This window comes from Pempheris klunzingeri, chromosome 10 (genome assembly GCF_042242105.1).
Source record: "Pempheris klunzingeri isolate RE-2024b chromosome 10, fPemKlu1.hap1, whole genome shotgun sequence".
NCBI classification, from domain to species: Eukaryota; Metazoa; Chordata; class Actinopteri; order Acropomatiformes; family Pempheridae; genus Pempheris; species Pempheris klunzingeri.
The window spans coordinates 332,627-349,919 of record NC_092021.1 but is presented as its reverse complement, the minus strand read 5'-3'; the positions used below and the strand labels follow the sequence as shown (position 1 = coordinate 349,919).

General features: G+C 46.0%; 1 protein-coding gene across 1 annotated transcript in view; it reads left to right on the top strand.

The window, feature by feature from the left end:
* Positions 1-9,097, top strand: part of LOC139208135 (diacylglycerol kinase beta) — a 77,678-nt gene extending 68,581 nt beyond the window's left edge. The window contains exons 24-26 of the mRNA XM_070837715.1: positions 6,066-6,186; positions 7,629-7,689; positions 8,720-9,097. Of these exons, the coding sequence (XP_070693816.1) occupies positions 6,066-6,186; positions 7,629-7,689; positions 8,720-8,818 (281 nt within the window). The 3' untranslated portion in view covers positions 8,819-9,097. The remainder of the gene's footprint in view (positions 1-6,065; positions 6,187-7,628; positions 7,690-8,719) is intronic.
* Positions 9,098-17,293: the final 8,196 nt, after the last annotated feature.

The following is a 17,293-nucleotide window of genomic DNA, read 5'->3' as shown; positions in this document are numbered from 1 at the left end:
TTCCATCACATCCTCATTCACACATTCACACATCAGTCATTCAGGAGGAATCGAAGCTGAAGTCTTATACTCTTTTGATGCACTGAAGTTTCCTTTCCCTACTCATGAGGATGACATTCACTGCTTTAGTTTTTGAACCCACTTTGTGCGAGGTGGTATTCAGATTGATAAAACCCACAATGACTCTCTAAAATGGTGCACTGATAATGCTTGAAGTAACAGACAGTAAGTCACATGAAGGATGGTAGTTCACATCAGCTCTACCTCCGCCAGCTACAGCACCAACAGTAACAGTGATAGTAGTCAGATAAGAGCACGGCTCTTAGAGGACATAGGATATGTTCCTGTACTTTTGTTTTTGAGTACTGAATTGCTTTTTGTTTTTCATACTTTTACTTAAGCAAAGGTTTGAATGCTTGTGCTCAAGGTACCTAAAAAATGTAATCACTTTTTACTCATTTTTAAAAAGTGGTTTCATTAATGACTTGTCAGCAGCAGAGTAGTTACATGACATCATTACCTTCACTTCCACCACTCACTGCAAAGACACCTGGAAAAGCCTCCACGCCCCCTCGTCACTTCCTGTGCGTTTAACACATTCAGACATAAAAATCAGACATGGGGCAGTAGCTTTGAGTAATTAGTAACTGTTAATGAGTAATCAGTAACAGATGTCAAATAAGACATTAGTGTGTTTTTTTAGAAACCTGCCATTTCAGGTATGTGACTCATTTGTTTTCTTTCCCTCCTTGTCAACTCTCTCCTCACACTCCCCCAAACAGGCTCTCCCCCTTCACCCTTTCTCCTCTTGCCCCCCCGCTTCCCATGGTCCATAAACCCCTGCCCACCCTCCTCACCAACAGTCAAGCTGAGACACACCATTAAGGAGGCTATATTGGGCCGGTCACATCCAGAGACTGCATATTGTTTTGTTCTCACACAACAGAAACAGCAGACTAAAATTACTCTGATTCACCCCCACCGGCCTGTGGAGCTGGAAATAGTTCAATGGTTGCTCTCAGAGGATGGTGGGAGAGTGGATGACCTTCCAGTGATACATTTACTCAAAGTTAATGAATGACAAATGACGCTTCCTTAAAGAGGCCAGTCACTTCCAGACAGGATGGAAAAGAGTTCTTTAAGCTTCTTCAGACACAGAACAGGACCAGGACGATTCTTTCCTGTAAAAGTTTTTCTCGCATCTGGAAGATTCTCATGACCATTTATTTTCTGAACAAAACTGACGGAGACATAGCAGTAAAATTTCTCCATCTGGGTGCTTCAGTCCATGCGAGGATTCAGTGGCATGTGGTGTATTTTTGCACTGTAGCATAGTAACATAGTGTTCTCTGTCACAGGGCCAAGTGCTCTCCCCCGTACCTTTACCTCCGTTAGGGCTGGCGATCTGTGATCTGCAGTTCCTCTTGACCATCTGCCATGACGCTGGCCACCCCGAGACAATAACAGGCCGGCAGGGGAGGGAGGGCATGTGGGCGGAGGAAGGATACACAAATATGCCTGCTTATAATTATAGCGCAACACCTCGAACTGATGCACAATGAAAGCTGCAGCTACTCCTCAGGGGGATTTAGAATTCATCTTCCAGTCTCTATTTGAAGAGTTGTCATAAATAACTCCTCTCTAAATTTAAAACTTAAAGGACGAGGCTGCTGATAGGCATGGAAAGACCAAAATCAGCAATAATGGACACAGCTCTGTACTGTCCACGTAGCCAAAGCCTGTGAGGGCTTCTTCCTCTGGACCACAGACCTCCGTCATTGTTGAGTGACATGTTCCTATCTCGTGATGAACGTGGGTGCTCTAGTTTATTTTTATTTGATCCAACATACACTGTCATGGTGAAGTAAATACTCTGGAGACATCAGAAGCTCCTGTAGGTTGAAGTGGATGTCTTAAACACTTTTAGGTCTGACTAGGTAACAGACCTGTCTACAAACAGACCTGCTCGTCCAACAACGTCAAGGCTAGGCCAGCATTACTAAAGTATGTAGAAGCTGGTCTCTGATATTGGGACAAAGTCCATTCCTAGTCCTCCAACATAATAGATGAACTTCACTTCTATGGTTTCTGAAGCGTAAATGCAGTCTGTGATACAATACTGACATCACTGCTTTATGCGAGATTTGATTTCCTTTATGGAGATCAGGTCTCCTTCTATGTAGACGATACCTAACACTATACTGTCAAATGAATGTCCAACAAGGGAGCACCATCATGAAACTAAAGCATATACAATTCTCCCTTTTGGTTTTGGTTTTTATAGGACAATGCAGGACAAGTTCTTTATAGAGCAAATATTTGAGCAAAAATGCTGTTTCATTTCAGTTGGATGTACATCCTCAGTACAAACAGGCCTAATGCAGTCTGTATTTTGGTCTTTTCATCTGATTTGTTAAAAATTACTTAGAGTCACCACCACTGTCTTTCAATTGATAATTCCATCTCCCTCTTTAAGTACGATTCAACTTTATTCTATTTATCATTTAATTAAACACTTCAGGATATTCAAATGTCACTTTAATCAATTAAGACAATGTTCTGAAATAATGTGTGTAGAATTTAGAAAGCATACGTTTTAAAATGATGACTGGATTTTAAATGACTTCACATTGCCTGTGCAGCACAGCAGTAACGATTCTCACTGCCCGATACTTGGCAAAGCAATGCCATCCCATCCCAGAATGCACTGTGGCTGCCTTATGTAAGAGGCTGTTCTATTCTATTCTTAGCTCTACCTCACTGAGAAGTAACAGCGCTGGTTGCCTGAGAGTCCAAAGCGCAGAGATCTGATGAGGCGGGAATCATCACTGAGGTGAAAACCAGCACAGTGGGCTTCTCTGCCATCAGGCTCTCACACTGGCACACGAGCAGGACGGCATGCCCATGTTTGGTGTTCGGAGGAAGTAGGGGTGTATAGGTGGGTGTGCGAGGGAGGGAGATTTATATATTTAATAGTGCAACAGGAAAAGGATCTATGAATAGTACTGTTTTAAATCCTGAAATAGGACACGTCAACACACTCTGAAACGTATTTGTTCTTTCTTCAAACCTGACAGTAGAGGACCGTGTTACAGCTTTCACACACACACACACACACAAAATAACAGACTGGCTCCACGATTACGTCCAGCTCTCCTTTCAATTCCCATCTGTCATGTGCATCCATTGTGTCACTAGTCCCCCTCTTCTTGATCCCTTCGTCTCCAACTGTGCAGCTTTTCTTAATGGATGCCCAGTCCTATCAGAATTATTTCCTGGAGAGAGGTGGGTCAGTGGCTGTCTGACCGGCTCTCTTCAGCCAGGTCTACGGCCGGGGGCTCTGATGAACCCTCGGTACCTGCCCAGCACCTGAACAGAGAACACAGTGGAACTTTTAGCAGCTACAGAGTAAGATGTTTACCTCAGGAGTGGGTAGAGACCAAAACAGAGCTAAAAGAGGGAGAATAATGGACTTATATTCACCTGGTAGTCACAAACACGACTATTAAGGTTTCATCTGTGACAGTGTTGAAAAGGCTTTCAAACAGCATGTAGCTCTTGAATTGAAAACATCATAAATGTTGCTCACAGTCGCTACTTTCGAGTTGTCATGATGCTAGTAGCTGTTTTTATATTCATGCTTCACAGCTGGAGATATTTTTAAATCATTTAAAGTCTTTCAATCCAACAAAGTTCCACGTGACATAAAACTAACACTTACTCTGTCTCTGTGAAACATCACAGGGTTTCCTCATCTTTTTCCACTAATGTGCACATTTTCATGTAATGGCCGATGTGTTGTTGCAGTTTATGTCTTTCCCTCTCCAGTACCTCCATACTAATGCATGGGCATTTCATTCATAAGAGAACTGGCAAAACCAAAGTGCAACCTTCGAGGGATTTTAAAATGTTTGCTCCTTGCTCTACGGTGGATTGTTGAATTGTCATCTGAAATATTAAAGAGTGCCAGTGACTCAGCAGCAAACACACTGCCATATAAACTCTGATCATCTTTGAAGTGAGGCACAAAATGGCAGCGCTTTCCAAATGCCACACATGAAGGTCCACACTCACTCTTTTATACCCATGAAGCATGACTGCGTGTCGTCCATACTGTGCTGTACATACTGAAGTCGGCCAGCGGCTCTTCATAGACTGGTTCTGACTGCAGTGACAATAACTGATAACGGCAGATTCCCAGAGAGGAAGAGGAATCTATTTTTAATTTACAATTCAATGTTTGATTGGCAAAGACATGAAATGTGTAGCCGACAGTTTCTAAACTGTTTAAAGGAACACGCTGAAATGGTCTCTTCACTTATTCCAAGCTTTCATACCTTTGTTCTTCAATCCTTACCCCCATAAAATGCCCTGACTTGTCTGACGTGTCCTCAGCCCAGTGTTGCATCAGCACACGTTCCTTCTCCAGAGCAAAACAAAAGCACATACCAGTTTCCTGTTTGTAGTTTGAAACAAAGCCAACAGGGTGAGCGAGGTCTGACGACGTTGGGAAATTATTAACACTGTTTACACTGCAGCAGACAGACAGACCTGCTGCCTGGGGATCCAGTCACAACAGCGAGGCCTGCCAGTCGTTGCTTGTCTGGGCTGGATGGAGGATGGAGACCCTCAGGGAACGCTTGGACTGGTTCCCCGGGTGCCGCTCACAAACACACTTTCTGTTCTCCTGCCGCACTGACGCAACCTCGGCTGTAGCCATTAAATCGACTAGATTTCATGGCCTTTATGTTTATGTAGAATGTCTGTGCCTCTTTTTTTTTGCTTTTAACATGAAGGATGCAATTATAAAAAAGCACAGTTTGGGGCGTTTTAATGGATGGGAACTTTCAGAGGAGTCATTCTGTCAGTCTGTGACATTTTAAGATGTCTGTGATTGAGCACTGACCAAAGAGACGACCCCAGTGGATTAGAAAGGACTGCAGCATGTTTAGGTGTTAAGCTGACACCAGACCACCTGCCGGAATAAAGTAAATCAGCTATAAGGGTGCCACGCCAACCTGCATCAGTGTCCATGGAGAATGCATCACAGAGACAGATATTTCAATTCAGAGCCGATTTAGTGCGTCGCACCAGGAAACATTGTCCCATAACCAAATAAACAGAATATACATTCTGATAAAAACACTAGAAACCTAACTAAGAATAAAAGCATAAAAATAATAATAGTACCTATCTTTGTCGTTCCGGTCAGCTTGTCCAGCCTGGTTCCCGTCACCGTGTTGTGATCTGTGCACGAACACAATTACACATCGCTGCCAACACAGTTGTATGAGCGGTAATGAGATCTGATTCTGCTATAGCACCTCACAAATTATCACAGTGGCTGTGAAGACGAAACATTTCTCACATTTCTCTCTAATAATTCGTTTCACACGGCGTGTGTCAAACCTGTGAAGTTTGTGGGGCCATGCAAACACATAATGTCTCCGTCGTACTGGGTTATTTATGAGCTAAAGTGTATTGAAAGTGAAATGTCAAATGACATCATCACTAACCTGAGATCATGTGTGTAAATATTGACTATGAGGGATCACACTTTAAACAGAGAGACCGCAAAGGGACATTCGTGGAGTAGAAGATAACGAGGAGGCACGATCTGTTCGAATGTTTAACGTTCACCAACTCCTCCCCTCTGTTGTGTTTTCTTTTCCCTTATTTAACCCAGAGAAGTCTCACTGTGATTGTAATAACATGTCAAGTGTGTTAGGTAGGTAGGTAGGGACAAAGAGACAGGAAGTAGAGCCGAGCGTGTGTTTGCTTGGAAATGTGTGGTCAAAGAGAAAGCGCTTCGAGTTGTTGCAGTGTTTCCCACCCCGCAACCAGCTGTGTTTAACAGGGCCGTGATGGAAACAGCACTTCTGGAGTTTGGATCCAAAGTTTCTAGACAACTGCAAAGGACTGAATCTGATGCAGGAAATACACCAAACACGACCTTATCTTGGAGCTCTACTCCTGAGTCTACTCAAACAAAGGACAATGACCTCATACATCCGTGTGTGTGTGTGTGTGTGTGTGTGTCCGTCTCCCTCTAACACCCCATCCAGACCTCAGCGACCAGCTGTTGGAGGTGGTGGGCCTGGAAGGGGCCATAGAGATGGGACAGATCTACACCGGACTGAAGAGTGCCGGACGCAGACTGGCTCAGTGTGCCAACGTCACCATCAGGTCAGAAGCTCCACATTCAAACCATCCTCGTCCCTCCTGCCACCATCTCCATCCCCCCTCCTTCCCTTCATCTGTCTTGTATCACTGCCCCCATCCTCCTCTCTTTATCTTCCCTCTGCTCAGCCAACTAGAAGCTGTACTTTCAGCACAAACGCCGTCGCCATTCTATCCACATTTGATCAAAAATGTATTCCTTTTGAGTGTTTTGTGCATTTGAAGGCTAAAATCCCTGCAGTATCCAAACAATAACATGCCTGTACCTCATGCATCATGTATTTGAGCCGCATGCCTCACTAAGTGAGCTGTTGGAGCCGAGGGCGGACTCACAGTCAGAATGAGAAATGGCCTGTGTGTAGTGTTGAAGTTGGCTGCTACTAGGTCACCATCCCTTTTGGAGTATGAATGGCCCTAACCTTTAACCCAAACATCCAAAGGCCAAAATGAAGAATGAGGTGCTTCCTGCTCCGGTCACTGTGTATTTGAACACGGGACATAACTCAGGGTTTGATGTGTGTGTTGTGTGACGGTGCTCTTCATTCTAGCGCCGATCGTTTGCCCTCTGCGGATTAAGCTGTTTTGTTGTCTCTGTCAGTGCAACATGAAGCAGACTAGCATGTCATTCTGAGTAATGGTGACACCAAATATCTTAGAAGCACTGCGTGCACATCTTATGAACTCAACACCATGGATGGAAAAATTATGGCTTTTTTGCTGCCTTCCAAAATGCAAGTCCCTCTGAGTGAAGGTACAACAAGCCTGGAGCCACTTCCTGTGAGAATTCAGAGCAACGAGTTTGCTCGCGTCCCTACATGTTCACTATCAGATGCTGAGAGCTGACCTAAATAAAAATGATATGAAGGAATTGGGCATAATGAGCGTATTTGATACAGAATTCATAACATTCGGTCCAAAACATCCCAGTGTGTCCACCGTAGTTCTGACACATGTTGTCATACAAAGAAAATGGATGTAGTTCACATGTGTTTTGTTGCTCTCGTGAGACTCAGCCCGTCTAACATGTGTAGCTACTGTACCAAAGTGACATTAACAGCTTGTTCTCGCTCTTGTTCAGCAAACCGATCCTAATATTTTCCTAGACCAGAATTAAAAGAGCATTCATCACAGTCATTCTCCCATACTGTGTTTCTCTAGCCGGAGAGGCATGCATGAAGGTCTAAAACCAACTGAGTGTGTGTGTGTGTGTGTGTGTGTGTGTACAGTGGGTCTGTGAGTTTAAAGAGTGGGGGCCTGTCTGGAAATTGGTCTCATGGGAACAAAGGGTGCAGTGTTTGACCCTGTCCTGGGACAGTGTGAACAGGCCTCTGTGCCTCAGAGGTGTGTGTGATCTGACCTTCACAACCTCCAACTCCACCCTCCACCCTCCCCCCTCCACCCTCGTCTCTCTCTCTTGTTCATCCCTCTGCTCTGCTGTCTCTTTGCAGGACGTCCCGTCGGCTGCCCATGCAGATTGATGGCGAGCCGTGGATGCAGACCCCGTGCACGGTGAGTGTTAGGACTTGTCATGGGGCCTCCGGTTCACCGTGATTCTGGCCTGTTTTCTCACATTAACATATTATGACCAACTCCAAAACCCCAAAACATAACAAGAGTAAAAACGAATCAACTCTCTCTTTCTGGGTTCAGACCAAAAACTGTGCTGTGTTTGAAAAAAGAAACAGAAACCCATAATGGTCTATGTTGGTGGGGGGTGTTGCTTCGGGTCAGATGATGACATGTGATCCAGCAAGTCCAGTCTGAGTAATAGACGTATGACTCTGAAGCCTTGTCAGACACCAAAACACCGCACGAGGGTTTAAAACACCGTGACGACAGGTTCTACGGCTCTGAATGGTATCACAGCTGAACTCATCGCGATGGTCAGCGTGGAAAGGACAAACATCTGCTCAGATTCAGCAGTAGTTTAGCAGGGATGGGCTCTGACACAAAGTCAGAGGCAGGTTCAACTTGCTGGATGTCTCTGCATTTGTTTTGACGACATATGGCAACGTGCTGCGTTGGCCAATCAAAACTCACATCACCTCATCTGATATAGTTGGGCTCACCTGTAAGCACCACACCTGCGTTGAGCAGCGTCACTGTGTTAGTCTGGATGGGGTTTTAGGGTCTTCTAGGTAGTGTTACTCAGCTTTTGTCCAGCCTTGGCTCATTTCCCTGCTTTTGTTCATCTTCCTCCTCTGCACACCAAGCGCCAACCTCCAACGCTGTCATGCCATCAAATATCCCACACTGGCAATATTTTTCATAGAAAGGAGAAAATAAACTATTATCTGTTCATCCTTGCAGCTTTTTGGCCATTTTCTTTTTGTCCCAGTGGACGTTGATGTGGGTGGGGGATAGAGAGCTTTTTGTTCTGTTATTGTGTTTATGTCCAAGGTCACAGTGAGTGATTTAGTAACGGTCTGTTGTGAAAAGCCAGGAAGGGACGACTGTCAACCTGGTACATTTGTCACAGAAGAGATTCCTGTGCAAACCCAGTGCCTTCATCATGTCCTCCTCTGTCTGATTCTTGCAGATCAGGATCACACACAAGAACCAGGTCCCCATGTTACTGGGCCCGCCTCAGAAGTCACCGTTCTTTTTCTTCAAGAAACGCAACCGGAGCCGCGACTAGGACACACACATGCACACGCAAACACACAGACACACACATTCAGTACATTTATGCACACACACGAGCCACAGGCAGCTCCATCGGACCGCTGGTGCACTGCTCCCAGGATGGGAAGTTCATTAACAGGATCACACTGACAGATGGAGCATCCCTAAAGTCAGGATACCTTCAGACTATTCATCCCCAAAGGAGCCTGCAGAGATGGGGGTCTCTCAGTGTCCAGTACCAACCTATTCCTGCACACCCCTCCCCCCACACCCCCCAAAAACCAACCTCACCTCAGCCATATGTACCAGTACCGCACTGCCTGCTACACGCAGCTGTTGCTGCACGGATTCCCTCACAGTCCTCGGATGAAGTAAAGAGGGTGGTAGTGCTTAAAGAAACAGGTCGTATGATGAACGAGTGGAGAAAGAAAGAGTTCCATCACACTGTGGGGAGAAAGAGGAGAGGGCTGAAGTGAGAGTGTTGTGGCAGTCATCGTGGTTGTTTACAAGGCTGGTGAGTAAATAGAGTGAGATCCACCTCTGGGTTAAAACACTTGTATGAATAATGAAAGAGCGCTCACTCCAAGGCCCCCCCCATAGACGGACAGCGCGGTACAGCTGAGGGGAGCAGAGGAGAGGAAAAAGCCTCATCCATTATTGATTTATTTTGTTTGTGGGTTGATGGCAGAGGGGCAAGACAGTTGCCTGGAGGAGGAGGAAAAATGGAGGAATTTCTTCAGAAAACCATCCTTTAAACCACATATACAGACGGCGTAGATGATCCGCTGTGTAGCTGTACACAGTTAATACAGTTAATCACTTCATCCCATATAGATGAACGTAGAGACTAGAGACATGGTAGTTCATCTTGAGAGACTCACTCGTCTTCTGTGGGTGGTGAACTCTAACACTGCCACCAAAATCAAATCAACAAATGCTCCTGTGCACCGTATGGCACAGGGCACTTCTAGTGGGTCACGGATTGAAATAACCCCCCCCCCGGGTTTAACAGCAGGGGCGCAGGGTTTTTATTTACCAGAGCACTGACAGGGAAACTAAAATTATCCCTCTATTTCAGTGAGGGTCTATCTGTCCACCAGTGAAACCCTACGCCTGATTACCGTGTCAAACATCAACTCACAATGTCAAGTGTGCCGTCAGAGTGCAAATCCCAGAGCCTGCCCCCACTGCAGGCTGCTGGTGGCTTTAATGCTCTCATGATTAGTTTAACTTCACCAAACAAACATGTGACGGTACCGGAGGAAACAGAGAACACAGGAGGATCTGTGTGTTGTCCAGTCTATTATTCAGTATGGACAGAAAGAGTACGTGTATAATTCTGGAAAGTAGGTGTAGCTCACATATACTGTACACATGAATGTGTTTTTAATATATCACTGTTGTTAATGTGGAAATGTTAGCTTAGAGGGGTTCAGATCAGTATTCCTCACCATACAGAGCTGCTGCAGTCGCTCTCTGAGGGCACTTTTCCACTTTGTCTAATTCAGATTGTCTTAGATTTGAATTTCACATCATCCTCTCTCCTCAGCTTCACCTCTTCCATGTTTGTTCCAGAAACAGGAACAACAGCATGTGTGACAGAAATAATCTCATAGTTCACGTACTAACTGCCTCTTGCAGGTACTTGTGCTGATGGACAGATAAAAAGCCTGACCTGAGGGGGGCGCTAGATGAGATGTTAAGGTATCATGTAAGTTTTTACAATTCACTCTGAGGTGAACATCAACTTTCATGATATTCCATTCAATTGTTGTTGAGACATTTGCATTTGGTGCTGGAGGAAACGTGTGAGGATGACCGAGGCCAGTAGGATGGATCCTTTGGTGACATCCATTCAATAGTCGTGGAGATATTTCAGTCTGGACCAAAGTGGTGGGCTAACTAACTGGACATCCCCAGAGCTAGAGACAGTGTCTCCATCCCATAGTTAGTGTAATGTCCCACTCTGAACATATCTTAGAAAAGAGCACATCTAGTGGATCCTTAACAAGAATGGCTATTTAAAAGAAGAATATCAACCCAAATGCTGCCACCTTCTTGTAACTGTGAGACCTCACTATGGGCCCCGGTCAGGGCTGCAGGTGAAGCTGATACATGGACCTGAGCTGAGATTATTTCCTTACACACACTTGCCCTAAAGTCAAGAAATGTACAGACGCTCTGATCTCAATCTGAGCTGACTGATTATCGCTGATCCCTTAAAAGTCAAACAGAATGTAAATGTGTGAATGTTAAAAGTCAAATGGCGGATGGGAGGTGTGAGTTAGAGCTTTGTGGAAAACTGTCTTGCCCCTGCTGAAGTGTAAGCTGACGGTGCAGGGCGGAGGGAGACTGGTGAGATGTTCTGGAGGTACACAGTGAGCTCTGCAGTAGGGTCAGGCGTTCTGCCCTCAGACCCTGGATCCCTTTAAAATCCACTGAGTCATTACTCTTGCACCCAGGCCCCATGAAAACCGAGGGGATGTCCAGTGTCCCCCCCACACGCTGCACATATTTACAACATATTCACAACTGGGATGGAGTTCAGGTCAGTCACGTGTCACCCTCAGCCATCTCAGTGGTGTATGTTTAAATACACATCAACTAAAAGCAATTTCCCATAACTTGCATGACCTGAATATTACAATCAATTTTCTCCTTAAGTTGTAGCTGTCCCCAGTGGAGCCTGGGCGCCTGGAGAACTCAGTGTGAGAAGAGTGCATGTTTACAGTAACTTAACATTTATTGAGAGAATGGTTTTAAACAGCTATATTACCAAGTGTATGTATTTGTTTATGATATTTTATCTGAAGTTCACTTACATCACCGCATGCCTGCTGAAACAAAAGGAGAGTGAACAAACAGGAGAGTAGTGTGGATCAGACTATTCAAACTTAGTTCTTTGCTTTAAAAATCCACTTATCTGATATATTTATTTGTTGTGGTTTTCATTTTTAGTGGCATGTTTAAAGTCATGTGCAAGAAAAGGCAGGGACGAAGCTGTCTCGTTTCATTAAAAACAAAAGAAAGTAGGCTTTCCAGATCGTCTACCATTACAATGTCCGTTTGTGATTTATCGTGGAGCAGCACCACGAAAACCCACACAGAGTGAATTTCCAATGAGAGTCACAAGTCATGTCTGTTCCTGCCCTCTGAAGCAATCAATTGCCTTGACAAATAAATGGACCCGCTGTGCGCTCACAGCTTTTCCCAGACTCACACAGACGACTGAGAGGTAGAACTCATCAGATCACATAGAGACAGTGATTGTTTGTAGCAACGTATTTCCCAAAAAATGAGCCAAACGGATGTGCTCTACTGGCCTAATAGTGGAGCCACAGCCTTTAGACAAACAGAATACTTTGATCAATTCTTGGCAACCCAGAGCAGTCATTTTTGTGTCATCATAGCCTTAATTTAGCAGGAGAAGAGGTGGGCTGCCAACATAGTAATCGACTGATGTAATCCGCTGCCCCTGAGCCGGCCTTTATTAGCAGACAGGGGAGGTGGTGTCTCCGCCCACCTTTATCTGCAGGTTGAGTGTCCAGAAGCAAGTTGTCTTTTTTGAGGGGAAGGCCACAAAAGAAAAAAGACCAAAGCTCTCTCAACACTTTTTTGTGTGTGGCACCGAAGCCCACGTGATGAAAGGGGAGGTCTTCCAAACAGCTGTCATTCATTAAGTTTATGTTGTAAAGGCTCAGTCATTTCCTTTTGAGCAAACATTACTTAAACAGGAGTAAACAGGTGGAGTACATTTGTCAGGGACTATTTTCAGCTGTGGATTAATACACATTTAATGCTCTATTTCAGCATATCCAGGGGCAGGGTGGCATACGCAGGGTTCACTGAAAAACTACAGTGCCCAGGCTCATTGGAATGAAGGAATCCTTCCCCCAGTGCAACCGTGTGGCTCACTGACGTGTTCCTGGGACAAAACCTGGGACACTTTATCAGACACTTTATCTGTCCAAGGCTTTGGCTACACCAGCTCTACCGGCACACAGCTCTGTGCCGTTAATGAGCGGCGCTTTGATGAATCAAGACAATCACAGACATTTGCTTCCATCTGCGCTCCTACCTCGGGCCCCTCCCCCACCTTTAGCTTGGTGTGCGCCCCCCTCCCCTCGGAGGCAGAGGTGGCTCTACGGCCCTGACTAGTGTGATCCAGTTCTCATGCTGGGACACATTAGCTGCCGTGTTTGTGCCTCTGCTCCGAGCGCAGAGCCCAGAGCTGCTCTGCTTCTACGTTAAACCATCAGATCATAGAAACAGAGTTTATAGAGTGGATCACAACAGAATCAGTCATCACGCAGCTTCGGGGGGGATTATAACAGCGTAGGAAAAATGCTACCGTAGTCATAGGATAGTTAATCAAATGATCTGATTTAGGAACTCTATGTCTGTGAGAACAGCCCTCTGTTCCCCCTCAGGGTCACCACGGTAGGGGACCCTCTCCACAGAGGGTCAAGGGCAGACCATCCCCCATGTTGTCCAGGACAGGATTGGATGAGAGTCAGAAAAATCAATGTGTCCGGCCTCTGCAGTCTGCCCTGTGTCTGTCTCTACAGTACGTCACCCTCACTGTTTGTCAGCTGTCGGCATTTAGATGGACAAAACACTTTACCAAATAAACAGAAGAGGTTGAATATGCATTTTGTCTCTTTTATTTCTTCATTCACATAAAGTAAGAGTGCAAACGCTGCTCGTACTAAAGGCTCCAGCAGTGCTGGTTGAAGCGTACTCCTAAACTTCTACTACTTCTACTTTAAAAAGCACGTACTTACTCACTTGAGATGTGATCAGAGAGCGTCACGTACTGTCTGTCCGTGCAGCCTGATAAAGACAGAAATCTGATTTCTTCTAACATCCAACAACAACTGTGAGCTTCTGATGACATTAAGGAGTCACATTCACTGTGAGAGGAAGTCTGTGATGAGAATGATTGAGTGAGCAAACAATGACACCATGGTTTAAAGAGGGCCATGTGTGTGTGTGTGTGTGTGTGTGTGTGTGTGTGTATAGAAACATATAAGCTACTGTTAGCAAAATGTCATTAAAGTATCAAGAGGAGAAAGGAAAGTGCTCTAACACTGAGCGTTAGCTGGTGTGGAGCGGTTTTATTCTGCGTTGGGACATGTAATCTACCACTTGTTGTGTTTGGATGAACTATAGTGACAAAGCAACTAAGATTTCCCTCTGAAATGTGGGGGAGCAGAGGTACAAAGCAAGAAAGAGAAAGTACAAGCACCTCAAATTAGTACTTGATGTACTTGATTAAATGTTCTTAGTTACATTCCACCACTGACAAAGGTGTTAGTTATCGTCAGAAAATGTTGTGCAGACAGTCGTGGTCCCAGAGGATGGATCCTACTGACTCTGGTGATTGGCTGAACTCCAGGTTCAAAATTTCGGTTTCGTGCGAAATATCTTGAAAGTTATTGAACGAAAGGTTGCCAGGGTTAGGGTTACTCTTCTCAGCGCGCTGCCAGCGTGGCTGTACATTCTCCATCTTGTTAAAAGCTTCATGTGCAACGTTGCTCTGTTCCTGAAAGCCGAAAAGCTGAAAGCTGAAAGCTGAAAGCGATGGAACACAGTCACTGAAAACACTCAACAAGCTCATTACAGCAGCGCAAAGGGAGCTTTGTCTCTTGTCATCATTCTCCGCAGGCTGTTTAAATAGTCCTTTTGCCCTTTGCCCTGATCCACGGCCCAGTAGCTTCCTGCAGCAAAAAGCACGGCGTGAGAGAGAAATATAGACAATCAGGACGAAAAGAGAAAAAGTCAAAGAAGAAGGAGGCATTGGATTAAGAACGGGAGAGACACAAGAGAGAGATAATAAAAGAAAGCTTGGTTATACAACCGAGAGCCTCAGAAGAGTCTGCCGTTGGCAAGGCTTCTTGAGTACGGCTGCTAAGATAACAAGGCAGGAATTATCTCCCAAAGTGCTATTAATAGCAGGCAAGTCACATCTTGTCCCTCAGTGAGAGAGCATCCTGCGCCCAGAGGCACTACTTTCCCACTTTAGATCTTTCTGAAATGTACATTTTGACAGACATTTGCAAGCTAGGACAGACTGCCAAGGCTCTCTCTCTCTCTCCCCCACCGCTGCTGCATCGTGGCGGCTCAGATCAGGTTCAGGAACGAAGCTCCACGTTCGTATGTGTGATGTAAAGAGACGACATCTCTGGTTGAGTTGTGCCCATTTGGATCCGTTTTGAAGGCATCCGTCATGAGTCCAACGCTGTCAGAGGAGAGAGTGGCTGGCATGTACTCTTCAAAGTCAACACAGTGTGAAAACGCTAATTTGGACAATCAGTGATACCTGCTGCACCTCCATCAGCTGATGAAGACTATGTGATGTGATCAAAAGCCCCACCTCTACTAAATGGGCCTCGTGGTGAGATCCCGTCCCCGCTGCTGTGTCCGGGGTCAAAGCTGACCGTTAAACCCAGAGCTGTAGTGGACAGCGGCCGTCCCTACGTGTACGTGGAGGAGGATGGTGCTTTAGAGGTTCCAGGTGCAGTGTTTTCGTGTTTCATCCTCACTTGGCTTAGTGGAGGATTCTTGGTATCAGGATTAGCCCACATTGCACCCAGGGCCAGGCAGCACGGCCGACCTGGCCGTTATGTCGGTGTCACACTAACCTACAGCGGCAGTCTTCGAGGGAACAGGACATTTGGAGCTTTAAAAGTGGCCCTGCCTTCAACACGCCCACTCTCACACTCAGACAGAGGTATGTACACAAGCAGCATGTCACCCTGTGCATGTGGCACATTTATTTAAGGAAAGAGTAAGAACAGCAACACAGTGTGCTCACTCTCCTCACGCCTCCAAGTGACCACCCACCACATCCGCACCAGTGAGGAGGTGCACCATGATGCCACGGACCTGCAGACACACACACACACACACACACACACATCCTCTGCTGTTTAATGCCTCGCACACATGTACAATTGAATTTGGATATTTTTAAGGCCTCTCACCTCCACATGTTCAGCTCCGAATGAGCCCACATCCTGAAAGACAAGCTGTCTGCCTTTGGCCTTAGACCTCTGGGACACATGGGACAGTGCCGTGTCCTATGTGACTACATATCTCTTTGTCTCTTCTTACTATTATTGCCTCTGCAGCGGCTCATAAGCTCTGCACCGTGGCTGCAGGGATTTGCCGAGGATTAGTTTTCATACCAGCTGCTGGAATTTGCTTTAAACTCTGAGAGACATTTGCATCGACAAAGAGTTTATAAGAGGGATTCCTCACTTGGTCACAGAGGCGATAATGACAAGGGTTATTTATTTATGACCTCTGACCTTTGGCATTCAACAGCCGGTCCTTCTCACACATATGTGAGCACTCACACACACGTCATGGTGTTTTCTCCCAGTGCTGTATCTCGGTAAAACGTGGCCCGTCTGTGGGACTGTGACTGTCATACCGTGGACGTTAAAGGCGGACCTGCCCCACCACTGCTGCTCTGACATTTACAGTTTGATCTTTAAGGAATGATGGAAAAGATGAACTGACTGACCATGTTTCCTCGCTCACCTGTAGTGGGTGAAGCAGGAGAAGCGGTCATGTTGTCATGGTTCATCCTCTGGAAAGCGTGAATGTGCTCAGAAAGCGTCAGGGTTCAGAGTCTACAACCTATTTTGTGTAAAAATGTGACCTTGTGACGCTGAGGTTGTTGTTGGCTAATGGTCAGAAATGGAAGTGGTTCGTCCACTGGGCCATGAAAAATGTCTAAATTAGACTTTTTTGGGTGTAATGGAGCATATTTGGCAAAGAAAGTACTGGGATTGATCTCCAGGGAAACACACCCCAAAGAGTTAGTTAAAGGAAGCCTCTGAAGTGGGAGGGGGGTCAGGTGATACAGTGTCATGTCATCTGAATGGAGTTTGGACCAAAGTGAAGTCCCCCTCCCCACTGAAGTCAGACTGATTAAGTAACTGTGCTTGTTTCTGAATGAATGCACCCTGCAGGTTAAAACGTGCTGACACGTAGACACATCTGACATTTATGGTCTGTTAACTAGTATCACGTCTGTAAAAACACATTTCCTCCCGTCTGTACCCACGTTCGTCCCCAGTCCCTTCAGAACAGAGCCCCGGCTGATGTGACCGTGTGGTCGCCTGCGGTCGGAGTCCAGGGAGCCGTTAGCAGCGCGCCTGGCCCTTTAACAGGCACGTCCTGGCGCTGAAGGTTGAAAAAATGTGAATGAACTCCAGCCATTCATAAAAATAGGCCGGTGCTGCGCTGCGATTGGCCGCTCCGGGCGTCATGCATAATTCATGAGCGGCGGAGCGGCCATTGGCTCCTCGCTTGACGGACAGGGGCGACCGACCAATCAGCGCGCGTCTCCGCCGCCGCTCGAGCCCAGGGGAAAAGGGAGCGGGCCGTGACCGCCGAGCTCAGACAGAGTTTGGAGAGTCGGAGGAGCTGCAGCGGACGGTCCGACCCTTCTGCTGCTCACACGTTGTTTTTGTGT